This window comes from Paramisgurnus dabryanus, chromosome 20 (assembly GCF_030506205.2).
Source record: "Paramisgurnus dabryanus chromosome 20, PD_genome_1.1, whole genome shotgun sequence".
Classification (NCBI taxonomy): domain Eukaryota; kingdom Metazoa; phylum Chordata; class Actinopteri; order Cypriniformes; family Cobitidae; genus Paramisgurnus; species Paramisgurnus dabryanus.
Window position 1 is genome coordinate 27,315,809 of NC_133356.1, and position 26,527 is coordinate 27,342,335.

At 37.2% G+C, this 26,527-nt stretch overlaps 1 protein-coding gene across 1 annotated transcript in view; it reads right to left on the bottom strand.

Moving 5' to 3' along the window:
- Positions 1-7,564: 7,564 nt before the first annotated feature.
- Positions 7,565-26,527, bottom strand: part of pkdcca (protein kinase domain containing, cytoplasmic a) — a 38,828-nt gene continuing 19,865 nt past the window's right edge. Inside the window, exons 2-7 of the mRNA XM_065251685.2 lie at positions 26,378-26,500; positions 17,892-18,166; positions 17,710-17,789; positions 16,589-16,696; positions 8,676-8,849; positions 7,565-8,596 (exon numbers count right to left, since the gene is read on the bottom strand). Coding sequence (XP_065107757.1) covers positions 8,502-8,596; positions 8,676-8,849; positions 16,589-16,696; positions 17,710-17,789; positions 17,892-18,166; positions 26,378-26,500 — 855 coding nt within the window. The 3' untranslated portion in view covers positions 7,565-8,501. The remainder of the gene's footprint in view (positions 8,597-8,675; positions 8,850-16,588; positions 16,697-17,709; positions 17,790-17,891; positions 18,167-26,377; positions 26,501-26,527) is intronic.

Here is a 26,527-nt window from a genome sequence, read left to right on the forward strand (position 1 = left end):
AACACTGGACTGATCCTTCAGTTGTTATTTCTTATATTGATGCTTTAGTATTTACAACACACCTGTGTGTAATATTTCAGGTCAGGGTGTTACTGTGCTGAAACAAAACAGCCTTTGGTTTCTGGCAGCTTTATAGGGTCTTGAATAGATTAAACCATCTAGTTGATGTATTTGGAGTTTAGGATTTTTATAGTATTTGAATTTTTGGTATTTTTAAAGTTAACTTTAATATTAAATGTAGCTAAGTGCAGATTTTTTGGAAGTTTGACCCAGTACATTTTATATTGCATATACCCAGATTTGTCTTTGATAACATTATGCATTGGTTTTGTGTGTCATACCGATTCAAATACAGATCTTAGCTCAAGCTGCATGTTTTTCACATTAAAACCACATGCATCCAAAACAATTCATCATATTTGCATATCTACGTTGGCTTTATTGGAGTCATGACCTTTTGAATTACATTCAAGCTGTTTATATTCAGTAACTAAAAGTATAAATAAATGTTCATTTAATTTTGATCTTATCCCTCGCATTGTTTATTGTATTAACAAATGAGGTTAATAATGACAAATATGAGAAATAAAAAAATAAATAAAAAAAATGCTGCATGATGCATCAAATTATGGTGATTGGAGAATCAGGTTGGCCCTCTCTCACCTTCAGCCACCTTCAACTATCCTCATATTACTTCATCATGGGTGGCACATCCACCAGCACTGAGCGTGATGCTATGCCTGCTGTACCCACACAATGCCATGATTTCCTCTTGTGTTGACGCATTCACCCGTATCACAGTCTCGACCTTCTGTGTTAGTATCAGACAGGAAACGAAACTTCCCTGAATGAATGAAATGCTAAGCAAACCTTCTCGCTTGATGACAAACATAAAGAAAAATCTGTGTTTGAGCATTGCTCAGTACATATGTTCATGCTGGCTTTCCTTAAACAATGCGTTTCTTTGTTATCTCCTGCGTTCCTTCCCCATGACTTCAATGGCTTCCGCGTTATGACAACTTTGGCATTGTTTTCCACTTTAGTCGGTTGCTGTCTGGCTCACTGTGTTATGGTGATAAACGGGTCTTTCCTCAAACTCTTTCCTTTGTCATGAACAATTCGATTTTAGGCAAAGCAGTTGCATTTAATGAAATGAAATATGCTGCAGTTAAACTATGATTTATGGACACATGTGTCATTTTAAATGGACAGAAGATATTTAATACAACAGTTGAGAGAAATAATCAATAAATGTCATTAGAAGTTTAAAATGTAGAAAATAAGTCATGCTGTATTTAAAGAGTTTGGTTCCAAAAGGCAATAAATCCATTTTGACTAATTTGGGTAAAAACGTGTTTTCTATACCAAGAAAGTGACAAGATGAAAACCACTATTTTCTGTTAGAAAACTTTCACATGGCATCTATAAGTTATAATAACATTAAACATTTTAAATCCATAATTTAATTTTCAAAGATTTATTATAAAAACTGATTATTTTTTCATCAAAATGCAATAAATCCATGACAAGTTTTTTTTTAAATGCTACAAATGTATTTAATCAATATATAAATGTGAATTCATCTTTGCCACGTTATATTCATTTAGTTGACTAGTGGTATACACTGGTTAAAAATAAACATTAATGGCATTAATCAAAACACTTACTTTGTCATATAAATAAAACTGTCATTGCCGCTTTCATCCTCGGACGTCGCGGCTGAACTTTTTTGACAGCGATCAGCTGTAAAATGTTTTGGTCCTGCTCGATCTTCGTTGACTTTGAGTAAAATAATGAAAAGTTTTTCATAAATTCCCCTGGGGTCAATGTGTTAGCATGACAGAAGCTTGATTCTGTCGTGTGAGAACAAGCAACAGCCGGCATTTTTCCATTTCCCGAGTGCCTCTCATGTAAATTACTCGATTTTGATGGCTTACGTTTCTTTCCCGTCACAGAAAACCAGCAATGCCATCAAAGTATTATTTTGTTTTTGTTTGTTTGTTGATCACGAAGTACAAAGTAGATGAGGAAAAAAAGATTATGTCTGTATTCAAAGCGCCGCCATTTGTTGAGCAGATTGATTGCATTCTGCAGAGAAGGAGGAGTGCCGTTTAATGCGTTTTGGGAAAAAAGGGAGTAAAGATGATAGAATAACACGGCGGATATTGGATTTTGCAAATTAAGAAAATTTACTTTTTAACACTGACCAGACACAATACTGATTTTGGGAGTAACTCTTTTTTTATTATTATTGTTTATCGCTTTTTTTAACCAAACGCTTCATTTGTAAATACTATTAAATTTATTGTTTAAGTAAGGAATAATTGACGACGGGCCGTTGAATTATAAGAAAATAATGCATACCCAAGGTGGCAATGTGGCACGACGCGAAGATGATTGCCTTTACATCGGGGGTATGCATTATTTTCAAATAATTCAAAGGACTGGAGTCAATTATTCATCTTATACCACGTTTACCGCAAACATTGATCTGGTGCCTGTTTTTAAGACATGTTAAAGGTTAGGTGTGCAGTTTACAGAAAAATACTCAACACCCATGGAACATTTCTCAGCCAATCAGAATAAAGCATTCAACAGGCCCATGGTATAACTAATGTTAACAAATACAACCTTATTGTCAAATTTTATCATCATGCTCTTAAGTCTCATTTTGTTACTCACAGATAAAAGTGTTATTGTTATGTTACTATAACATCAGACGTTGCTCTTTCATAGCTCAGATGTAACATGTTTCAGTAATCTTTCAAGTACGGTATTAACTTTGTCTGGAATGTTTCTCCTAAAATTCCTTAGGAGAGATAAAAAAGACACAAATTAGTAAATTGTTGACAGTAAGACATAAAATGAATGTGAATAGCATAACTCAGATAACTTTGTTTTTTTTTAATGTCCACATTCTCCCAATGTTTTATTCATATTAAATGTTATTTGCAGGATATTTATTTGCAGACATTAGGACACACGTGTGATTACTGGAATAATGGTTTTTAGGATAATAACTGGAGAGGCACGAGACATTGCTGTCTAAGAGAAACAACTGAGATATGTTGCTGTAAAGGTCAACATGGCTCCTGTATAGCTCATTGGTAGAGCATTGCATTTCATTGGTCTTGTGTTGTAATGTATATAAAATGTATACACTTGTGTTATTAAATGTATCCCTTGTAATGCACTGTAAGTCACTTTGGTTAAAAGCATTGGATTGAGTTATAAATGCATAAATGTTAAAGTTTTTTTATATTGGTTCCCTTTATTTACTCTCTCTCTCTCTCTCTCTCTCTCTCTCTCTCTCTCTCTCTCTCTCTCTCTCTCTCTCTCTCTCTCTCTCTCTTTCTCTCTCTCGTCAGTCACGAGGACCTGGTAGGCAGCCAGATGACCTCTGGACAACCCCAGCAGGCAGTGGATTGGGTGTGGGTGATAGATTTAATACACTGTTCTCCATTCTGGATACTGGATACCAACGGACAAAAGCTGTCATCTTGTCTTTCAACTGTACTTTCTCTACATGTACACATGTCATATTTTCCCATCAGATCAGCTCTCACCCTGATGTCTGTGGTCTTTAGTATGTCCAGACAACAGAAGCTCAACCTCTTTGACTCTTGCAAGCATATTATCCACCTCTTCCTAAAAGTACCACTATACTCTCTCTCTTTGTCTCTCTCTCTCTTCCATGCTGTGATGACCACTCGTTCTGCATTCCATTAGCATTCTTGCTCCATCACGTTGACCTGCTTTGTTTGGACTGTTAAGCTGACCCTCTTGGCTTAACTGTTAAGCTGCCCAACAAGCCTGCTGTTACACTTAGGGCCAACCTTTTACTTTTATGTACAGTAAGATCTTTCCGTTAAACTCTTGAACATTGAATTTATATTATATTTATGCATTTGGCAGACGCTTTTATCCAAAGTGTATAAATTGCATTACAAGCTATACATTTTTATCAGTATTTGTGTTCCCTGGGTTCGAACCCGTGACCTTTTACGCAATGCTTTAAGACTGAGCTATACAGGAACACAGACGATAAATTACTTTAGGAACATGCTGTAACTTACAAAACTCAATAATCTTCTTAACCTCAAATATAACATCACAGATAAACATACATTTAACATTAATGTCTTTAGAAAACCCATACAATGCATTTTTGCTCATATTCAACTTTGGTGTGCCACTGGCGGTATGTTTGCATATAGTCATGGACATCAGTTTCATGTGTGAATCGTATACGGCCCTGAAGTGACCTGTATGCACAAAACAAGGCATGGGATCATCTTCCTGTCTCCTCCAGCACAGAATTGCGATGTCTTGATGTCATGAAATGCGACATGGCCGTTCAAGACTGAAGACGCATTGCAATACATTAGATATGTATCCAATTTAGGACCACATATGAAAGTGGACTGGGATTTGTGCTATTCAGACTGTTATGTGTCACATTTTGGAAAAAAGATGGATTTGGGCCACTTTTGCCTGCAGTGTGAACGTAGCCTAAATGTCTCTTGACTCACTGAGACTGTAAAGGATACATTCGTAAAAAACAATGAGAGATATTTTAAAATCACTTAAAATGTTTGCAGTTGTAACAGAGTTTGCAGTTGTAAAGGTCTGATTACAGAAACAGTTGTTGCTCTTGACTGTAACATGTCTTTTATTGTATTAGCTCTTAAAGGTTATTCACAGCGATGCCATTGAAGAACCATTCAGTCATAGGTTCTTAGAAGAGCCATTTCCGGCATACCTTTATATCATTTGGTATTCCAAATACCTTTTGCCTTGAAATGCTGAAGGGACTTATCCTCATGTTAGAAGTCCACAGCATGTCACCGGTTTGAGGTGAGTTTTTGGCATGGGGTCTGTCTCTCATTAGTGAGGTTACAGCTGACCCACAACCCCCTCTTGCCCTTTCTTCCTCTCTCTGCCTTTTTTTCAGGCACAGCCTGAAGCCGTGCCTCAAGAAAACCATAATCCCTCAGGCCAATAGAAGACAGATGCTGTTCTCTCTCTCTTTCTCATTCTTTTGTGCTACTTTCTATCTTTCTCTCTCCATCTAGTCTGACACATACACATTAACACGCACTTGAGCTTTGCCCCCCTCCCCTACACCCCTTTTTAAAGATCTCTCCTAGCCTGGTTTTTCAGGTCTTTTGTGGTCCATCTTCCTCCTTCAGTCACACAAAAGAAATGAACCCCCATGGAAAGGGGATTTGGATGTTGGCATATGGAGAACAGCTGTGCAGTCGGGGAGCTCTGTGTCAGGAGGTGAACGCTGTACCTGCAGCCCCTGTGGTACTGCTGAGGTCTGTCGGGTACATTAAAGTACTCATACTGACAGAAAAGTGATTTGAGTTAGTAATGACATGATGACTGAGGTTTATTTGGTTGCGTTCTTCGGATTCTCTCAAGAAGGTGGAGAGGAAACCAGAAGGCCCGATGTATGCAAGCATCCAAGACTATAAAACAAGAAGCACCTGCTCTTTATATTTCTTTACTTTAATCAATGACCTTGGGCCAGTTATTTAAAATTCATAGCAAAAATCCCAGCAAGCAATAGCCATCATTTACCATCTACGTTAACTATAGACATGATTTAGCTATGACTAACCCAATTCTAGCAAAAAAAATTTGATTTTGCCAAAATAGCTTGTGACATGTTAGATTTATCATCATGTAAGCAACAGTGATTACGGTTTCATTTATAAAAAAAAATTAATGGTGAGGGGTCTATTTAAATGACTGACAGCTCAGATTTTAGTCTAGACGTCTGGCCTGTGTTTGGATGGCTATTAGACATCTTTCAAACGCAAAATTGCTTGCTGGTATTGCTCAGATGAATGAAGTTGAGAGAGACAGCAGCGTTCCCATGAGTGGGCGTGGTTTTAGCGCCGGCAGCGGACATGACCCAGCGTTTGACGGCACAGAATGCTCCTAATTTTTCAAGATTTTGATAACTTATTTTATTTGCCTGCCAGTTTTCATCTTTCAAATTGGGCTGGGTGGTTAATAACACATTTTCCTGTGGTGTGACAAACCCTGAAGACATTTAAAGCTCCCATAACTCACACTGTTTCTGCTTATCTCATTTTAATCTTGAGTACCTATTGAGTAGTATCAAATCATTCATGTCTATGAAAAGACTTTATTTTTATAAGATTTATATAAGACAGATCTAGCGAATATTTTTGTAAAAGCACAAAATCCCAGAGGGAGGTGCAAGTCACAGGCAAGCAACACACACAAAACATTATCCCACTATCTCTGGATAACTTATGAATCATGTTTGTGTCGTTCACATGCACTTGCGTGCCGATTTCCAACATAACCCTGCGACTCATGACCTGGTTGGGACTTTTTAACAAAATCCAGCGTTAAACAAATACACACGCAAAACTCTGCTGCTAAACCTGATAAACAAACTATATCCATTGTTTCCATAATGGTGGCTTACTTGGAAAGCTGAACAAGGCTTTCCTCTCCTTACATCCAAAAACACACTTCTTCTTTTGTGCCATTGTTAAGTCTTGATATAAAACAAAGGTGTTACATGCAGTAGTGCCTTTTGACTTCTACTCGAAGGAACAATGCTAATAATCGTCCTCGTTTGGTCTCATTCTTGGCACTTTTCCATTGCAGGGTCAGGTTGTGTCAGCCTACCTTACTTTGGCTTGGTTAGCTTTACCAATGAGTTTAGTTCCACTTCGCAGTGGGAGGGATAATAGGCGTGTCATTATATTTGCGCTGCCTACTGCTGTGACATCATACAAAAAGTGGGAGCGAGCATCATTGGAATGCAGTGTTTCCCATTCATTCATTTATTTGTCAGTCCACCACAAAATCAAATTTGACCACCACAAATAGATGTTTGCACATCACGTTTATCACCACATCTGTCTCACATGTGAAAAACACCTGTGGCGTCTCTGCTAAGTTGCAAAAATGCCGTGCATACATACGGATGTGCGGATACACAAACTACAAGGAAAACACTGGTATGGTATTCCTGATTCTCAGCCTGTGGATGTAATTTTACTACTGAAGGGAGTTTGGGAACTTACAACAAAGCACAGATGACAACAGGTTTGCTTGAGACAGTAGTGACGATTCTGTTAGACCAATCAGTGACCTACAGTGTTTTCACATCACGTTTTACTATTTGCTCAGCTCGCCTGGAACCCCAACCGAGGTGGTACTAAAAAAAGTATCGGGTAATACGTACTGAAAAGCCCTCAAAAGTAAGCTGACCCACCAATGCAATGTACTATGCAATGAAAAAATGCCATCTGATTGACATGTGGGCGTGCTTTTCTGGAGGAAGTGCCCATAAAAGGAATATAGAGTTACTGGTATGTAACGGGTACCCATGTTTTAAAAAAACTTTCAGAAACTTTGCTTAGCTTTTTTGACATTTTGCATTTGTTTAGCATGAGGATTACAACTCGTAAACTGTGTTAATATTCAGAATGCATAAAATAGCATTAACTCCCCCCTTTAATATCACTTAACACAAATTTTAAAGATGCAATCAAAAAACAAACAAACAAGATAGTTTTAAGTCACATGACTTTATATTTCCATATAAAAATATTACTCTCATCGGCAACAATGTCATTATATATACAGCACAAGCATAAGACTCATAAGAAAACATGTACATTTTATCTCAGTGCTTTCTTTGAAAGCAGAATCTTCTTCACCTGTCACGTAATAGATTTTACATTTCCTTGGGAAACTTTCACTATCACACTGCAAGGAGACTGATCGACTAACCATCATCTACAACTGAAGTACCACAATAAACCCTGTCAGATGTCTCAACATTGAACATTACAAATAAAACAAGGTTGGATGATAAAAATAGATTAAACAATACTGTTTCTTTGATTGTAATAGCAAAATACAAGCCAAAAATTTCACAATTTGAAAAGGAAGTGTTTACATTCATTAAACTAATAAATTACTTGTGGACGCATCAATTGATGAAAGAACTTAAGCAGTTATATAAAAAAAGATTTAAAAAATCAAACAAAAAGCTTTTAAAAGCTTAACAAATAGACCCTGTTTCACATAAAAAAAATAAAAGTGCTGAATAACAGAAAAAATAAAGGATGATTCTGTGTGGGCACGAACAGCAACAACACATGAATGAAAGATTGAGAGAAAGAAGTGAGAGAGATATTGACAGGAGATCTCATTAAATACACACACATGCACTCTGAAATCCTAATGTTATCTTGTGTCCTGCCACAACAAGCACAAAATACCACTCTCTGCATCTCTGCCAAATACGAACACATTCACAAACTCTCGGGAAAAGAGCCGGACGTCCAATCCCAGGTTCAGAGGCAGTATTGCACTTTGGTTGGCTGTGATCTTTGCCTGAGTAAATCTCAGAGAAAACCAAACTCCCTGAGAGATGCTTTCTCTTCAGATGTAAGCGAGAGTGTCTTCAGATGATGTCTGCTCCTCCTTTCTCTCACGTTTCAGCTCCCAGCCGTTCCCAGTCGTACGTAGGTGAGTTTACCTGGAGCTTCTGTCACGCTGACCGCACTGGTTTTAAAGACTACTAGCTGATGACCTGCAGAGATTGAAAACAGGTTGTGAGAGAGTGAACTGGAAAATCGTTTTCGATTCTGGAAAAGTTTTAAAACCATTACCTGTCCAAGTGCTCTGATTGGTCATCACAAAGGCCCGGCATTGGGCGTGGCTCTCACACACGTCAATAGCTTCTTCGGCACTAAAGACCGACAGCATGCATCCATCGTGCTGATAGGACGGCCAGCAGCGGTAGTTCTCAGATGCTATTGAGGTGTTTGAAATGCGTTTGTACTCTGTCAAGAGAGAGAAAGATGCATTTCTATAAATCATACTAAATTCATAAAATGAAATATTAAGTTGAATTCAGGGGTTAACACTGTATAACCAGCTCCATCATTGTTAACACATTGGGCCGGTTTGTATTTTGACAGGGGGCGGCATGCAGGGCATTGTTAACGTGAGCCTGACATGTGTCCTCTGATTCCTCTCTTATCTTGTGGTTCTTCAGAAACTCATTCAAACACACATACGAGTTTAAAACGGGACTCAACGTGGCCCCCGACCGCAAAACATGCCCCCTTCACCGAGCAACCAAAGCCAGAGAAAGGCCAACAAAATGAGGTCAGAGTTAAAAAGAAAGACAGATAAACACGCAGAGATGTGATGAGTGACGACCAAAAGAAAACTAAACTAACAATGCCCCTCCCCTTGTCTTCATCTGGCCACGCCCACTGATTCTGCACTGCTACCACTTCTGTGATCACATTAACATAATGCAGTACGTCGCTAGTCATTGTAAAAAACTTCAAAACGTTCTAACAACAAAGGAAATAAACTAACCTGAACAAATACTTTTAGTAGTATGTCATTTTATTTTATTTATTTATTTGTTTGTTTGCCGAATAAGATTTAAATTTAAAAATTGTTGCTAACAAAGATTATTTTGTTACTGGATTGAAATACTTGAGTATTAAATAAAAAGTCAAAGTTTCAGTTTAAAGTTAAATAAAAACAAAATTCTTTCAGTTGGATGAAATTGTCTTTTTTAAGTTGATAAGTGAAAAAAAATCAACATTGCAACTAACAAAGTTTAAGCCTGGAGTAAAGTCAGTGAACGTATGAACGCACAGCCTTGCAAAGTATAGTTTATTCGACTTGTACGTATAGACAGATGTTCGATGCATGTGCATTGCGACAAAATGCAATGCATCTCCTGGGCTACACAAAACATTCTCCCGTAGGTGCATACTCGATTTACACATACAATGTACGCAGAGTTTGAAAAGTCCGGTGGTGGGCATACAATATGTGTGCACTCTTTTGATGACGAACATTGCGTCGTGCTCACTATACACAGACCATCTATGCATAAAAACTTGATACTTCAGCCTTAGATTGGATTAACATGAAAAAATCTTTTTTTGTGCTTTGTAAACGTTTTTATTTAAAACTATTCATCTATTACAGTCTAGAAACTCGGTTTTATAATGATCCTACACACCAAACACAAAGTGTATTCGAATTGCGTTCCTCACTTAATATTTCTCGCTAGATTTAACGTTGGGTCAGGCTAATTTTTCGCTCAAGTTGAATTTTTTAGACGTGTATGAGGCGAATAGCACGTTTACGTGGAAATAGCACCACCCAATTTGTGTCAGTCGCATCACCCGCAGCGAATTTGTGCCTTATTGTGTCTTTGCATTTACTTTTTATTTGATCTACTTGCACAAACTGTTGAATTTGCGTTTGTTTGTACGCCCCATAATACCCAACGTCACACTTCAAAATCCAACTTACAGGGCCATTTTAGAAATGTTGGCTGACATTATGTACAAATGAAGAGTTTGGTTACAAAACACAATAAACGCCATTTTTGAAAAAAAAAAATGAGTTACTGCCAGAATCAGTATTATATCAGGTCAGTATTTAAAAGTAAATTCTTAATTTTACGCAAAATCCAATATCCGCCGTGTTATTCTGTCATATTTTATCCCTTTTTTCACAAAACGCAATAAACGCCACTCCTCCTTTTCTACAGAATGCAATAAATCCGCTCCACAAATTACAGCGTACCATTCCACGCAATGTAAACACACAATGGCGGCGCGTTGAGTACACGGAGTCCTCATCTACTTTGTACTTCATGATCAACAAACAAACAAAAACAAAATAATACTTTAATGGCATTGATAAACCTGTGATGGTTTTCTATAACTGGAAAGAAACGTAAGCCATCAACATCTAATAATTTACGTAAGAGGCACTCGGGAGATGACCGCTTGTTCTCTCGACAGCATCAAGCTTCTCATGCTAACACATTGACCCCAGGGGATCTTATGAAAAACTTTCCATAATTTTACTCAAAGTCAACGAGAATCGAGCAGGACCAAAACATTTTACCGCTGATCGCTGTGAAAAATGTTAAGGGACGACGTCAAGTATAACCGCAGCAATGACAGTGTTCCTAATATCACAAAGTAAGTGTTTTTAATGCCATTAATGTTTATTTTTTTAATTAATGTAAACCACTAGTCAACTAAATGAATATATCATGGCAAAGATGAATGCACATTTATGGCTATTGATTCAATAGATTTATAGCATTTTGAAAAAACCTTGTCATGGATTTATTGCATTTCATGGAATAAATCTTTGAAAATCAAGTTATGGATTTGATTTTTTATGATTTCATAACCTATAGATGTTATGTGAAAGTTTGTAACAGAACCAAACTCTTCAAATATTCTTAAAATATCACAACATAACATCTGTATATGTCATTTAAATTTTTTTTATTTTTTTAAAACCTGCAAAAAAATTCACACCATTTGCTAACCAGACATGACACGTGTGAAATTGCGATATGACAGTCTTGGCTAGTAAGAAAAGTTTTGATATACAGCGGGGAACAGCGGTGGGCGGAGCTTCTTGGCGCAACACAATGTTCTCCAGCTCGTCGTGGATGATTAGGACACAAAGTGATAGAAACATGCAAGAGATCGACTTTCAGTCGTATGTATTAAAGTCTAATCATTTACACAGACATGAGTTCAGTCCTCTAAAACATCAAAACTAGCTAATGAGAAGAGACTTCTGTAAATCTGCCAAAATTCTCCTCACAGCAGCGATGATAGCCAGATTGTAATAGCTGGACCTTTCAATAAAAGTGTTTTTGTCATAAAAAGCACAGCTGCCTGTTTCTCATCTCTGGTCGTGTATCAAATCAGCGTTACAAGACAGGATTCATATTAACACAACGTACTGCACATAACACTGAACATATGACATTATGATATTGAAAAAGGGCAGATGTGCTCTTTTAGATCAAAGCGAGAACAAATGTCTGTCTGAATTCATCAGTGAGAAATTTCATTTGATGTAACCAGATGAAACACAAAATAAAAGCACATGCTTCGTTCATGACTATTAGTAATGCGACTATTAATAAAGCAGAATAATTGTTTCCTTCCACTGTCAATGCCACCAGTTTGTAGATTGTGTATTTTGTGGTGGGCTGAATTGTTTTTCTTTGCACTTCGGTTAAGCTCCAATGTGCAGCTGCATGAATTTTAGGCATTTACAAAAATAGCAAACATAGGAAAATCAAACATTCCACACTTTACATTTACCAATGTAAGAAAAAATTCTCACTTTTCGCAAACATGCGTTGTCTTGTGACCCAGCAAGCAAATCTGTGTCAGTTACTCATAAGCTCTCATTTGAACGGTTGCAGGACAATTTGGATAACAAAAAGAAAACACCAACTGCTGGTCAACCACACTCGAATTCAAGTCAAAATCCCTATGCGGCACTTTTAAGCTGTGATGTTTGGGAACGGAATTGCGATGGATTGGTTGTCATGGCCTTTGGTGAGCCTGGCATAAATGAGGCCAATGTGGTCATGTATTCTTCTAAGTGTGTCCACTTCCTAGACATTTTTTGGGGAGATGTCAAAATGGCTGCGCTGCATAGTTGGCTCATAATTGTGTGGGGTTTTGGATTTAAGGCTCTACTGGTTTTGGGCACCTGGACACCTTTGCTGTCCAGAATTGAATTTTTACACATGTATGGAGATTCCACTACACCACCCAAACAATTACATGAGATAAAAAATTATTTATCCTCTGAATTTTGTTAGTTTCACCAACAGGCATAGACTGTAATATTGACACATATCACAAATGCAATTTTTAAACCGAGATTTATACATCATATGTAATAAATAAATAAGCTTCCATTAAAATATGGTTTGTTAGGATAGGACAATATTTGGATGAAATACAACTATTTGAAAATCTGGAATCTGAGGGTGCAAAAAAATCTAAATATTGGGGAATCTCATTTAAAGGAATAGTCTACTCATTTTCAATATTAAACTATGTTATTACCTTAACTAAGAATTGTTGATACATCCCTCTATCATCTGTGTGCGTGCACGTAAGCGCTGGAGCGCGCTGCTACACTTCGATAGCATTTAGCTTAGCCCCTTTCATTCAATGGTATCAAACAGAGATAAAGTTAGAAGTGACCAAACACATCAACGTTTTTCCTATTTAAGACGAGTAGTTATACGAGCAAGTTTGGTGGTACAAAATAAAACGTAGGGCTTTTCTAAGTGGATTTAAAAGAGGAACTATATTGTATGGCGTAATAGCACTTTTGGGAGTACTTCGACTCGGCGCAGTAATCATTATGAGAGGGAGAAGGGGAGCGGATTTTTCAGGCGAGTCGAAGTACTCCCAAAAGTGCTATTACGCCATACAATATAGTTCCTCTTTTAAATCTGCTTAGAAAAGCGCTACGTTTTATTTTGTACCACCAAACTCGCTCGTATAACTACTCGTCTTAAATAGGAAAAATGTTGATGTGTTTGGTCACTTCTAACTTTATCTCTAAATGGCAGCATTGAATGAATGGGGCTAAGCTAAATGCTATCGAAGCGTCGCAGCGCGCTCCAGCGCTTACGTGCACGCACACAGATGATAGAGGGATGTATCAACTTTTCTTAGTTAAGGTAATAACATAGTTTAATATTGAAAATGAGTAGACTATTCCTTTAAAGTTGTCCAACTGAAGTCCTTAGCAACACATATTACTAATCATAAATAATTTTGGATTTATTTAAGGTTGAAAATGTACAAAATATCTCCGTGGAACATGACCTTTACATAAAAAATTAATAATTTTTATTCACACAATGTATTTTTGACTGTTGCTACAAATATACCTTTGAGACTTATGACTTGTGGTTTCATGTTACAGGGTCGCAATTGGGGAAAAAAATCCAAAATAAAATTTCATGACTGGTAAATATGATATATGGCCAAGTAGTTTTCTCCAATAGTTTGTCTTTGTCAGAAAGTTCATTTTATACCCTCCTTGTAACATAAACCCGAAGCCTCCTAATGGGCCCATAAGTTGACAATCACAGTACTGTGTCAATGGGCATGATGAAAGGAGGGCAGCTTTTTAAAGACCTAAGCTAACTGTCTGCTACAAATGTCAAACTGCTCGATCATAAACGGTTAAATCTCTAAGTCTCCTAGGGATATGGCTGAATGGGTTTCTTTTCAAAAGTAAAGGGGCTCTGAAAGAAGGTCACTGGTAGGCTGCCTCATATGAAGTCTTCTCTGATGAGAAGAACCTACAAAGTGACAATTTTAACATCTTACAATAAATTATATGTGGGGTATTTTGAGCTAAAACTTCACATATGTTCTCTGGGGACACCAAAGATTTATTTGACATCTTAAAAAAGTCTTGTGAAATGGCCCCTTTAATGTCTAAAGCTTGCACGTGGCAGAAAACTGGGCTGAGTGAGAAGCTAGTAAATAAGAACGACTTTATTGCCCTAATTAATGCTTCATGGAGCTCTCGCTTTCTGTGAATGTAAGACGCAGAAGAAATGAGATAGAGGTGAGGTAACCAAAGGCATGCTGGGATTTTAATGTGCGTTGGCCAGGAGAGTTTTCCAGGGAAGCCCTGATGATATACATGCCAACTAACAGATGACCCTGTTTTACAAGAATACCTAAAATGCCTACTCAAGTCATAGTTAACCAACTGAGCACAGTTATACAACAGGCCATAAATCAGTTTGACTCATATGTTGGTCTTTCATTTTTTTATATCCACAAATGTCTTTTTTTTTACATAAGCAAAGAAAATGTTGTGATTTTACATTTATTTTGGTGTGGCTGTGTTAATGGTTCAATGACGTGATGTTCATTATTTTGTGTCCGTACGGTTCAAGTAAATGTAAAAGGGTAAAAATTTCAAAATAAATTAGCAGATTACTGCATACATTCTCTTTTTTGAGGACCAAGTCTAAGATTTTGCTAAAAAATTGCTAAAATGTCATGTGGTGTAACTGGTCTGTGTCAATTGGTGTAACTAGTATTTTTCTTTTTAATAAAAATTTAAATATATTCATAAAAAATGTGGAATAAAATATAATCATCTGGTTTAGTGTAATATGATTTTTTTACATAGATTTTTACATTATTTAGATTATTTAGAAAACAGCTGTTTTCAGCATATGTCAGGATAAATATTACAAAAACGCATTAAAATGTACGTTTAGAAATAAAGAATAAAATGATATATATATATATATATATATATATATATATTTTTATGATTATGCTTACATGAAGCATCAAGGTGGATAAAATATTTAATATTTCTCATTCTTTGGCGCAATTGGCGGTTACACCATTTGACATTTTCAGGTCCACTCACTCTTAACTTTCATAAAAATGGTGCAAATGTAATGTTTTATTGCATAAAATCTACATAAATACGCTATGTGCATTGAAATAAATCTGATGCAGGCTTTTAAAACAAGTTTTTTTTTTTAAGATTTTTGAATTTCTCATCTTGCTAAACGTGTTTTTGTCACTGACCCTAATACAAATCCCAAAGTCTACAATGAGGCAAGTTATCGTCTCCAACTGAAATCTCTTTTTTTGGACTTCAATGAACGCAAGGATTATAGTCATAAGTTTACTTCCATAACAACTCAACGTGGACTTGATGCACATGATCATAAATCTTTCTTGCTCAGTGCTTTGGTCCCTTATGTGGAAATGTATACGGTATGGAAATAATGTACGGTATGTGAAAAATAATGTTTTTTTAACCATAAACCATGTAAACACATTGCATTACACCAACTATACAAAATAATCTTCTGTTTACCAACGTCATATGACCTCTTTAAAACTTACCAAACTGTAACAGCATGTATAATTTCTGATTAGTAAATGTACACAGCGTTTGCTGAAAGGGTGTAAAGAGTTAAATGGCGCTGTAAAAGATGGCCCTCGCTTGCTTAACACACCCATCAGTCAACAAGTGTCTGTATCTGCTTTAGACTGCCAATGGAGCATGAAGAAGAGAAGAAGGGATAGCATAGAAAAACATAGAGGAAAGGGAGTGAAAACAGGGGTGGAGACAGAAGGAAAGTGAGTGAGGTGTTTCTCCGTGTAAAATGGTTGTTTTGTCAGCCGGTTCTCTCTAACAGCCCCTCTCCTAACCAGTTATAAACTCTTATCTTCAACATCTCCTCTCTTTTGTCCTCACATGCACACACAAAACGTCTTCTTTTACTTTCTATGCTGTCTGTTTAATTCTGTAGAGATTTGTGGCTACCCATATGCCAGAATTGGGCATCTTGTTGACTTAAAGTCATGACGGACTGATCATGTTTATGAACACCAGCACGAAACCATAACTTTTTTTAAAGTCGCACATTACAAATTGGAGATGATTTACTCCAAAAATTCATGCCAGAAGCAAATGGTATTGGTCATCATTTTAATTGTAAATCTTGACTGCACAACCTGATTTGTATATTTCTATACTGCTAATGAAGAATAGCACATTAACGTTATATATTCATTTAGCTATTTTATGAGGCAAAAAATTGAGAATAATGGGAAATCTATTTCATTTTTGTTGGATTTAGACCAAATGGCTCATTTAAAGGCTTTTTTGAGCTTATGAACCATGCAATGACTCAGTCACTTACCTGTTTTGTGTGTTTGTGAGTTATTTTTGAGGTAATATCCATTCTTGTACATATCCAACACTTTTTCGAGATGAACCAGAGTCTCGTCTGTGCCCCAAATCAGCTCTCCTGAAACACAAACACGCAGCATAAATAACAATGAAATATCACCACTAATATTCAGTCTTATCAGAAAATATGACCCTAAAATGTCTCTTGAATGATGCTGAAGTGGGTGTTTCATGGTGTGACATAGAGAAGATAAAATCGAGTCTCAGCCCACCCACGCTACCTGCGGCGTCACGGACTGTTTTGTCCCAGAAAAACAAGATTTCAGACGCTATCTGACGTGCTATTACACTGATAAACAAAACGATAAAACGACCAGACAAAGGAATTACGAAGAAGGGATGATGGGAAGAAAACGAAAAATGTAGGAATGTGAGGAGGAGTTTTTTTGTGGAGGAGCATTTGGAAATCTTAAGGCTGTTTGGTATAGTAAAAGGGAATGAGAGGCTATAATACAATAGAATGGCTTGCTGGTATCTGGTTTTATATGGTTTCTAGCTGGTCCAAATTGGTCAAAGGCCATCATTTGGTCTAAGCTGGTCTAGATAGGTGTTTGTTTAACAGTTGCATGATCAAACTTATGACCTTTTGCGCTGCTAACACAACACTCTACCAATTACAGGAAACTACAGGAGCCTGCAGGTGAAACCATTTTTGTCTATCTGGAGCACCAGTTATGTACATCACCTTGGACCACCAAAAAATAAAGCTATCAAAGCCAAATCTAGCCAAAAAATCTCCATCAGAGATGAAAGCAGAAGCTAAATAGACCTTGACAGAAGGCGTATCTGAACCGTGACCAACAGCCAATCTCAGTGGCCACAACACATGCAAAAACCTAGTGCAGAGCCAGCCAATACTCTTTATGCAAAAGGAAATCTGATTGGCTGACGCACACGTTGGCACTGAAAAGTTGAGAACTGTTTTACTTCTGCTGCTAGCCACGGCTGTGACGCGACGCTGTCGGATCCACAATTCAGTTTGGCAACCTATGATGTCACCCATTAAATGTCAATGTGAAGCGTTAACAGTTACGCCCTGTGTGAATGTACCATAAGTGAAACCACACTCACCTGTAGAGTTTACGATTTTGTCCAAAAATGGCCGCAGAGCTGTGGGTGCACTGTGAGGTAATAAGTATGTGAAGAAAAATCTAGAGAAAATGGAAAAGCCACGTCAGCACATTGTTGCGCCTTCAACACCCCAGAATACACAAATAAAGCACGGGTCGGCTCAGATGTTTGTAATCGCTCACCTGTAAGCATTGTAGAGGTTTCTCTTTTCATTCATTTCCTGACAGCGCCCCTTGTGGCAGGAAAGAGTGAAGTTGCGCGCAGGGAACTCCATGAGACAATCGGAGGGAGACGATGGTGAGCAAGGCGTCTCCTCAACGCTGGCGTCATCCAGGTCGGTCACTTTCAACACTCCCTCCACCAGCACGAACTGTCGCGGCCTGAAGTCCAGCAGCGTGACGGACCCGAGCGGGGAGTGAGATAAATAATGGAGCAGCCTCATTAGACTTAAACAGATCTGTGGATAAAAATATGAAATAAGGAAGTCAATATCCTGAAACTAGAAACTTTATAATGTACAGTAGTTATATTTAAACAGACCAAATGAGCAGCACTTCATCCATTTCTAGGATATCTCTACTTTGACTTTATGTGATTGTCGCATTTTAATGACTTTTGAAGTAATTTCCTAATAATTCCAAATTTTCAATGATCATGAGAACCTGATTATCCCCAAAACCGGTTATAAGGGCTGACATAAAGCATTTTCTTGGGAGGGGGTACCTGCAGTGGTACCCTACCTATGTGTCTCTTTAGGGTTCGAAGGCCATTCTACTTGGTTACCCTTCGGGTCACTTAGACTATGCGATCACCACTGTGTACATATGAGTGAGTTTCTTGATAATTATCCCTTTTATTGTGCATGATGGTATGAGGCTGAAGTTCCTGCAGCTGGTGTATGTACATAGGGACGCCTCTCATTCGGGCAACACCTACGTCTACCACAGTCTTAGTGGTAGAGTTCAGAGGATTAGATGGGCGTAGGGAAAGGAGAGGAGCAAGGAGACGAAGAAAGCAGCGAGGAGAGGAGGAGGGAGGCATGAAAGAGAAGCAAACATAGAGGAGATGAGGGGGCGGAGGACACACTGCCCGTGCCTTTCACAACAGACAAAAGCTGCTCTTAATACACTCCGGATTAGCAGCTACTGGGAAAGGTCAGCCCCCCGTGCATTGTGCGTCTGTGTGTGGGTTTGTGTCTTGCTTAACATAGCAGGTGACCAGTAGTTGTGTTTTTATTTGTGACTAAATCAGCGGTTTTCAACCACACTTTTCTCCTCAGGTCTCTCTTCTTTGAAGCATGTCTGATTCATGCTCAACACAGCCAGTTTATTCTTTGAATGAAACAGACTATGATTTAAATACTGGATTCGCACAAAGACCCCTTGTTTAACATGTAATATATGTCATATTTATAAATCAATATTTAAATATTATTTATAGTGCTGGGAAAATATTTATCGCAATTAATACAAAATAAAAGTGATTTTTTGTAATATATGAGTGTGCACTGTGTGTAATTATTATGTATATATATATAAATACACACACATTCATGTATGTACTTAAGAAACATTTACATGTGTATATATATTTATATTTTTATATATTCTATATTAACAAAAATGGATATATAAATAAAAATGTTCTGAAATGTATATATGTATGTGTGTGTGTTTTAATATACATAATAATTACACACAGTACAGACACATATATTAGGCAAAAATGCACTTTTATTTTGTATGCGATTAATCGCGATTAACCTTTTCCCAGCACTAATTATTTATAACAATGAAATATTTGTCTAAATCTATTTTAATACTCTGATACCGCATAAAATCGGGTTGTGTTTATGATATAGCTTGGTTTAATTCAGTGGTTCTCAAACTAGGTGCGGGGCCCCCCATGGGGGGGGTGAGATGGAGCCAGGGGGCCCAGTTTTATTTAAAAAAACAAAAAACAAACGACAGCACTAAAATGTATAATTTAATGTTTTGTTAAATTCAAAGTTTAAATTTGAGATTGTGTTATGTAACTTTGAGACCCACTGGTTTAATTTAGTGCATGTATTTATTGTTTATTTGTCTTTTTCTTGTGTTTATTAAGTGACAGTAATATGTAAAATAGCAGAAACAAATATTAAATGAACCCCCACACTTAGCGTTTCTAACACATGTTTTATTTTTAATTTCTAGCTTGTTTAGGTCTTCTTATTTTTTTGGTTTTACTGTTGCTTAACTACAGAACTTAAAATGTGTAACTTGTTGCTTGGTAAGCTACAGTTTGAAAGCTTTCTCTACACTGGTCCATACATGGATTGGTCCCTGAGCCCAAACGTCAATGCAAGGGTGTGAACGCAGACGTGTCAACTTTGTCTGCCTGTCACATGTGTTTTTCGCAGGTAAGGACAGGCGATTTCTGGCTTCCAGTCCTGTGAAGTAGAGCTTGTGTAGTACAGAGGGCATAAAAGTCTTCGTCAGCGTGCAGAGGAAATGGATCTGGACCTAAGTGAGCTGTTTGGAAGTCAGCGGATTCAAGCGCCTCCCTAGAGTCTATTAGTGCCTCATACGCAATTCAAATGTTACTAAAGCATTGCTGCAGTGTTTCATATGCAAACAGAGAAAGAAAAGCCTCGAAAAGGGAGTATGAGGACCATGAGTATGAGGGAGGCCAGTCTTAAAGTCCCCATGAAATCAAAACTTACAATTCTTATGAACATTGGAGTGTTCATTATAAAAATGTATTAATGTGGGTCATTATTAAAAAAAATCTGCTCTCAAATGTACTTCCACTCTCTTTGCCGATCCTTTTCTGATGATGTCAGCTCGATGGTTTGGGCGGAGCATCTGTTAACTCCGCCCCCTACAACTGTCAGTCTGCAGCGAGATACATTTCTGATTGAAATGCCTACTTTTCTATATCTAGTCAACTCACACTGAAAAACACAAGCTATTCCCGATATCTTCTTTGAAAATTTTCATCCGAATACGTAACAATACAGAAAGTAAAGTCAAGTGCGACTTCCTGTTCACATGGACTTTAAAGGCACATTAAAGTTCATGAACACAGAGAATGGACTGAAGTGTTTGTTCACACAGGCAGCAAAAATCTTTTTTGAGTGAAGCTGTCTCAAATCAACTAAAAACGGATTAACTGTTCAACAAAATCTCATTTGGTAACACTTTAGATTAAACTGTCAGACGGATAACTTATTTAAAGGGGACATTTCACAATGCCAGATAAAACTTTTGTGTCCCCAGAGTACATATTTGAAGTTTTAGCTCAAAATACCATACAGATAATTTGAAGAGTTTGGTTCCAAAACGCAATAAACGCCATTTTTGAAAAAAATGAGTTACTGCCAGAATCGGTATTATATCAGGTCAGTATTAAAAAGTCAATTCTTAATTTTACGCAAAATCCAATATCCGCCGTGTTATTCTGTCATCTTTTCTCCCTTTTTTCCCAAAACGCAATAAACGCCACTCCTCCTTTTTTACAGAACGCAATAAATCCGTTCCAGAAATTACAGCGCACCATTCACGAAATGTAAACAAACAATGGCGGCTCGCTGAGTACACGGAGTCCTAATTTTCCTCATCTGCTTTTTACTTCGTGATCAACAAACAAACAAAAACAAAATAATACTTTAATAGCATTGATAAACCTGTGGTGGTTTTCTGTGACGGGAAAGAAACGTAAGCATCAACATCTAATAATTTACACAAGAGGCACTCGGTAGACGGGGGCTTGTTTGCCCGGGACAACAGCATCAAGTTTCTGTCATGATAACACATTGACTCCAGGGGATCTTATGAAAAACTTTCCATAATTTTACTCAAAGTCAACGAAAATCGAGCAGGACCAAAACATTTTACAGCTGATCGCTGTGAAAAACGTTAAGCCACGACGTCAAGTATAACCGCAGCAATGACAGTGTTCTTAATATGACAAAGTAAGTGTTTTGATTAATGACATTAATGTTTATATTTTTAATCAGTGTGTACAACTAGTCAACTAAATGAATATAACATGGCAAAGATGAATGCACATTTATATAGGCGATTGATTCAATAGATTTATAGCATTTTGAATAAAAACTTGTCATGGATTTATTGCATTTTGTGGAAAAAATAATCAGTTTTTATAATAAATCTTTGAAAATCAAGTTATAGATTTGATTTTTTTATGTTTTTATAACCTAAAGATGCTATGTGAAAGTTTGTAACAGAAAATAGTGGTTTTCATCTTGACACTTTCTTTATATAGAAAACACGTTTTTACCGAAATTTGTCAAAATGGATTTATTGCGTTTTGGAACCAAACTCTTCATTTATTATAACATTTTAAAATTGCCCCTTTGTAGGTGTGAGGAAAAATGTGCCATTTTGGTTGTGTCCTTTAAAATGAAAATGAGCTGATCTCTGTACTAAATGTCAGTGCTGTGGTTGGATAGTGCAGATAAGGGACGGTATTATCCCCTTCTGACATCATAAGGGGAGCCAAATTTTTTTCAAATGCTTGCAGAGAATGATTTACCAAAACTACATTTCTGGGTTGATCTTTTTCACATTTTCTAGGTTGATAGAAGCACTGAGGACCCAATTAAGCACTTAAACATGAAAAAATGTCCCCTTTACCATCCATGTTTACTCAACTTCAATGTTCTGCATTTACTATATATTATGTATATGTAATGCATGTTATGTATATGTCTCAGCATATGTATGAATGTGTAAAATACTGTTGCTTATGTTGTCTTACCACCTTATGGACAACATTTCCACTATTCTGTCCTCTCTTCCCATACCGACAGATTCTTAGTTGTTGTATAAAAGCTTTTTTGGATCATGCTCCTATTTACGTAAATACCATTGCAACTGATAAACCGAATATTGACTTCACTGACAAAAGGATTCATCTTCATCAGAAAAACAGTGAAATGAAAACAGTCTGTTTTTCCTTAGTTTGACTGTAATGGATTAGTAGCTTCACAAAGCGTTTTGGAGTATCAACTAGGCTACTTCATTGAAAACATCAGAAAGTTGTATAAATTATATAAGGACAATAATAAAATGTCTTAAAATAGAAAGCCAATAAAAGCCTCAAAAAGAAAAGAAAAGCCTATAAAAAAAAAAAAACGTGACACAATCAGCCTCAGGAACCGTGCATTTACCAACGTTGATTCCTAGTCATTAAAAGGATTTCATTGTTCCAGACCGCAAATTTACAGAAATACCAGCAAATCAGTCTAGAAACAACAGCCTAACAAATACTGAGGATTGAGTTATGGAAATGAAAGCCTGTACCGAACTGGAACCGCTCATGTTGAAAGTCTGTTGTAACTAAAGTACAGTTATGAATTGCTCTGCTGAAATACATACAGTTGTGTTGACGTGCAGATGAGTGTGGTGTGTTCCCTATTAAAGCTGGGGAATATTTACACTAGTGCCTTCACTATTGTGCTACGAGTGTGTTGGGCTGTTTCTGTGTTTGTGAATAAGTGTTTGGGTATGTAAGTATGTGGTTAGGTCAGAAAATACACTTCTGGGAATGGTTTTGGGTTTCGTGTGTGTGTGTGTGTCAGCTGGAGTCCGCAGTTCTCTCAGTTTTAATGTTTAAGTCTATTTACGTTCATCTAAATCTGAGCTAAGCTATGTTTCGGTCCTTTAATTTGATTCGATTATATTATGTTTACGCATTTTGCAGGCGCCTTTATTCAAAGTGACTTTCAGTGCATTACAAGTTATAGATTTTATCACTACGTGTGTTCCCTCAAACTCATGACCTTGAAGGGATAGTTCACCCCAAAATTACAATATTATCATAAATCACTTAACTCTGTGTCTTTCTAAACCACCAAGTCCTTTGATTTTCTTCATAATACATTTTTAGTTATTTTTGTTTAAAACCGGGAGGCAACAATTTGTTCTCCCCCTTGGTCATTCAGTGCGCGTTCATGAGCAGACTACGGCGCATGCTGCTGACGTCACGTGCTGATGTAGTAATTTATGCATTTATATGGGCTGTTTAAGTATTGTTTACAATGTTTGCATAATGGCTTAAATAAAAAAAAGGAAAAAAAACGTTCCCAACTATGTCAGCAGTATGCACCGTAGTCTGTTTGTGGACGCGCACTGAATAAAGAAATGTCACGAGAACCGGTACTTCGGTACCAAGTCGATACCAAATTTTTTTTTAAACATGACGGTACTTGCTATCTCTGGTACCGGAGGTACCGAGGTTGCAATACTTTTCCCGTAATGATTTAGCTGATTTATGACTCAGTGTCATACAGTTTGTTTAATTGATAAAATATCTTTCTTATTCTCTCTCTTTTTGACAGTATCAGCCAGAGGAAGATGTACACCAAGAGAGTCAGGAGAAAACTCAACAAACATTAACACAGACAACTTAAACAGAAGCTCTTAAAAGTTTTCTATAATGTTGAAATGTATTAATACAATTTTTTTAAAGGTGACATAGAATGATTGAACAGAGTATTTATCCTTGTTCTGTGATGTGACATGTTGACAAATTTTTTTTTGTTTGGGTCTGTAATGTCTTAGAAGCTTCCTAAAAACTTCTCTCAGATAGCTCTATTAGGGTGGGGGATTTTAAACAAGTGGTTTTGCACCTATTTGGCTCCCCCTACTGGCTTAACTTGCAATCTCATTACTGATTGGCTGACTTTGCTGCCACTCAAAATATTTAGCCAATCATTTTAAAGTGGAGGGGCAGTTAGATGGCTGTGATGTCATAAGCATTAGTTTTTCAGATTGGGCCGTTTTCTGGCTGACATTTCTAAAAGAGGAATTTCTATGAGACTGAGATGTTTTGCATGTCTAGCACTTTTTGTATGTTTGTGAATGCGGGTAGACTACCATTATTCAACAAAGACAAGGTAAAAATGGTTTTTCATTCTCTGTCCCCTTTAATGTTTAATTATAATTGTTCTTTTTTTACACACTGTGGGACCGACTTAGGTACAGAGTACCGTGTACTTTTTGTGGTATTGGTACCGACTACTAGATTTTTGGTACCGTGACATCCCTAGCACTGAAGGGCCAAGGAGAAAAAATTGTTAAATAAAATAATTTGTTTTATTTTCATTGCACACAAAATTGTTCTCGCCGATTCATAATATTATTATTTATTATTATTATTAAGTAATTTTTCACTTTATTGTGTTATCCTTGACAAATGTGTTATTTCACTTTTTGTCCAATAAATAAAAAAAAAATATTATTGAACTACTGAGGGGACATAGACCTTTTTTGGCGATGTCTTTAATTCTTTTCTGGGCTTGATTGTGAAAATCAAACTGCAGTCTTTGGGACAGTCACAAGCCTACCGGTTTTCATCAAAAATATCTAAAAATGTGTTTTGAAAACAATAAAGCACTTGGTGGTTTAGAACGACACAGGGGTAAGTGATTTATGATAAAAATTTAATTTTTGGGGTGAAAAAAATTACTAACACTTTAACTGCTAACACAATTCTCTACCAGTTAAGCTACATGATTTTACCACCAAAATATAACTTTCTGTCTGTATGTGCGGCATTTCCGATAAGAGTATGTGAGTGATGTGAAGCGTTAAATGAACAGGAAAGAGTTGGGAAATTTGTCCTCCATCCCACCCACAGATTCGGTTCCGGTCCGTGCATTGTGATGCGGGAGCTTAATGCTTTGGCTTCTTTCATAAAAGAAAACAAAAACTATACAACTGTTCAATTTTTTCACTGAAATGTAAGCAACTAGTGTTTATTAACTATCCTGTTGTATAAAAGCATTACTGCACTGGCAGTCGTGCTGAATGCAAGCGCGGCTGTGATCACCTGCCGATATTCAGCTGCTTGTGTAATTTAAGCATAACACATTTATCCATTTAAAGCCAGCGTTGTCAGATTGTCAATGTCTTGTACGTTCCTGTCAGCAGCTGTCTGTTATCGCAGGAAGAGCTCTGCACAGGATGCGCACTGGCTACAGGAAGTCATAGCAAATCATTATGGCATGTTGTCGCGGACATAGTAAACAGCAGGGTCTATAAGGCACAATGTCGTGTTGCCTGACAGGAAGCACAAAGGAAGCAGGACATCACAAACACAAATTTAGCTTTTGTGGGGCAGGGTTAACCATTATGATGTATATTATATCTTTTTAACAGATTTATGATTGTTGGAAAGCATTGGGATCAGACTGGAGTAATGGCACTACTGTAGGATTCGATCCTGTATCACCCACATAAGCACCGTTGTCTGGAGCATATGCATAAACAAGAGCGCCACAGCTTATTTTTGTCTCTGGCTACGTCAGAGACATTAAAATTGTTTATGAAATTGCCGTAATTTCATTAAATGAATGTAATTTTACCCTCTATGTTTGTTTACCCTCTTAATCACCTTTATCTTCTGTATGATCTACATGTACATTCGGATCGTAGCTTATTTTACCGATGTTATAAATTACGGCCCGTCTTGCCAAATCCATTTCAATTATCATATAACGGTAATGTTACACTACACTAATGCCTAAAAATCACTGATTCAATTCGTTTACGACTTTGATAAGACCAATTGAACTCGTCTCGTTTCTCCTTCAAGCTACAGACAGACAGGAGATGGAATGTGTGATATGACTTCTGCAGACACAGAGTCAGTGACTCACTCTGAATCTTTCCTCCCAGGGCGTCTGCAGTAACTGAATCATCTCCAGAGGGCTGCCGAGCTCTGTGATGGCCGTCACCGTGTCCTTTATATCGTTGCTGTCCTGGTAGCAGTAGCCATACAGCTGCAGAAGAGAGCAGAGCAAAGATTA